The sequence below is a fragment of the Rhea americana genome, unplaced genomic scaffold (assembly GCF_003343005.1).
Source record: "Rhea americana isolate MKP2758 unplaced genomic scaffold, rheAme1 scaffold_49, whole genome shotgun sequence".
Classification (NCBI taxonomy): Eukaryota; Metazoa; Chordata; class Aves; order Rheiformes; family Rheidae; genus Rhea; species Rhea americana.
In genome coordinates this window covers 14,893-17,087 of record NW_028186634.1, presented here as the reverse complement: position 1 = coordinate 17,087, position 2,195 = coordinate 14,893, and the positions used below count along the sequence as shown (strand labels likewise).

Here is a 2,195-nt window from a genome sequence, read left to right as displayed (position 1 = left end):
AAAAAAAAAAAAAAAAAAAAAAAAAAAAAAAAAAAAAAGGAAGATGTACAAAATACAGGGCACATATAGAGAGATGGCACCTATCTTTGTATTTGCTGGCACTCTTTCCCAACAACTCGCATTAGGAACATTGCAACACCCTCCCCTATGGCTTTGGTAGTGTCCCCAGTACCTCCAGAAGATGCTGATACTTTGCTTTGAGCACCCACCTCCCCCTACAGCTTCCCATCCTCCACCTGGCTCCTGGTCCCTCTTGTCAGCCCTTCTCACTGCTTAGGTCAGCCACATCCAGCACCTCCTGTTATTTCAAGGCACGCTCTTGCCTTGCCTCTCTGGTGGCAGGCCCAGCTCTGCAGCCCCTGTGCACAGGCAGGATAGTTTGACAAGGACAGACTGCAGCACCAACATTTATCTCCCCTTCAAATCCTCTCCTGCTGGAGCAGGAAAGAGGGTTGAAGAGGTCAGTAGGTGAGAAGCAATGATTCCTGTGCCAGACTGCGTCACTACTCCCACACAAGACCATGTGCATAGCACTCCAAGCAGAAACCTCCCACTTCTGTTACCTTTTCTGCTGCCTGCTTGGCAGGTCACTCAACTACCTTAGCTTCCCCACTTAGTCAGGAAAACAGAAAGGCACAAACTACACCTGCAGAGAGTCTCTGCAGGGACCCTCAGCCCCAAAAGGGCTCTAGGTGCTTCTGCAATACAAGTAATAAACCAGCTTTTACTGCCTGCATACACTTGCTTTGAAGACAATCACCCAGCAAACAACATGGTCGTAGCTTGCCTCCTATATAGGAGGCACTCTCCTCTCTCTTTCCTGCTGGAAAGCTCTTCTGCTTTTGCTGAGAAACTGCATGGGCAGTGTTGAAAGAGAGAAAGGCAGTGCAGTAGCAAAGCAGGGCAAGCCATACTCACTGGCATGACTCCCAGCTGCATAAACAGGAAGATCAGGTCTAGGGTTGCAATCAGGTAGGCAACAAGGATCACTTGCTGCTTTTTGACTTTCTCTGCTGGCTCTTCATTCTCGATCTTCCCTCGTGCTGCTCCTTGCTCAGCCGCAGAGCTGGCTGGGTTGCTCGCAGCACTCATGGTAGAGCTCACTGCAGACTGCCCCAGCCGAAAAAACGCATGAAGGTGTGTTCAGCCTGGCAGCACTGAGCATAGGAAAAGTGCAAAGCTGTGTTTACAGTTCAAAGCTTAACAGTAGGAAACATGCTGAGTCAGCATGCTGGGGATTATTTTTTTTCCCCTTTGATTACTTGTCAGAAAGGATCACAGACAACCGCTCAATGAACCAGGGTCCTTGTTCCTCAGCCTTGTCCCAGGTGGGCTCCTTGCTTCAAGGACCATCACAGTAAAGACCAGCTTAAGGAGCCCAGTGGGGCTGAAATTGGACTTTGCGCTAAGCCAGATCATGTGATACAACTCTTTTAACTCTTTCACTTCTTTGCCAGCAGTGGCTCAGGAGAGATGAGTATTTTGTCTCTTCGTGAAAAGCACTTTTATTTTATTTTTGAAAATTAAATTTAAAACRGAGTGGTTGTCTCCAAGTCTTTGTGCTACTCACAATAGATTTATATAGATAGTATACCAAGCCTAGGTCTTAGATGCAGTTGCGTGTGCTCTAGTCAAGACCTTTAGTTGTGCGCTTTTCCCCACTGTGCCAGGAGCTGCAAATTTATGGAGAGCCTGAGCTAGCAAATGCTCACATGTGTCTCCACTCAGACCACAGACTAATAGCCAAAGCACTGGGGGAGTGGGGTGAAAAGTGCTAGAGCCTCACAAACTAGTAGGCTGACTACAAATTGGGCAATTRAAACAGAAGAAACTTATTTGTCTTCTTTGGGTTTTGTCTGTTTGGGGCTTTGCTTGTTTGTTTGCTCACTTGGTTAAGTCTGGATGTCTAGTTGAGTGTTATTTTTATTTTAAAGAGGAAACAAAAACAGAGATTCCAGCTCCCAGACTTCACAGAACCACAGGACTGCTGGTGGGAAGGGACCTCCAGAGATTTCTCAGCCAACCTCCTGTTTGAGCGAGACTACCATCAACACATCAGCTCAGCTGTGATTTTTTTTTTTCTAGACAAGCTCTTACTGTCTCCAAGGAAGGAGATTTGCCATCTAAGTACCTGGAGATGAAGTTTTTCCTAATGTCTGCTCTGAATTTCCCGAGTGGTGACTTGTGCCTGTTGT

At 46.8% G+C, this 2,195-nt stretch overlaps 1 protein-coding gene across 1 annotated transcript in view; it reads right to left on the bottom strand.

Annotated features, from left to right (window-relative positions):
- The window catches only part of SLC67A1 (solute carrier family 67 member 1), a 61,241-nt gene extending 60,149 nt beyond the window's left edge, over nt 1-1,092 (bottom strand). The window contains exon 1 of the mRNA XM_085317240.1: nt 919-1,092. Coding sequence (XP_085173366.1) covers nt 919-1,092 — 174 coding nt within the window. The remainder of the gene's footprint in view (nt 1-918) is intronic.
- Between the last annotated feature and the right edge of the window lie 1,103 nt (nt 1,093-2,195).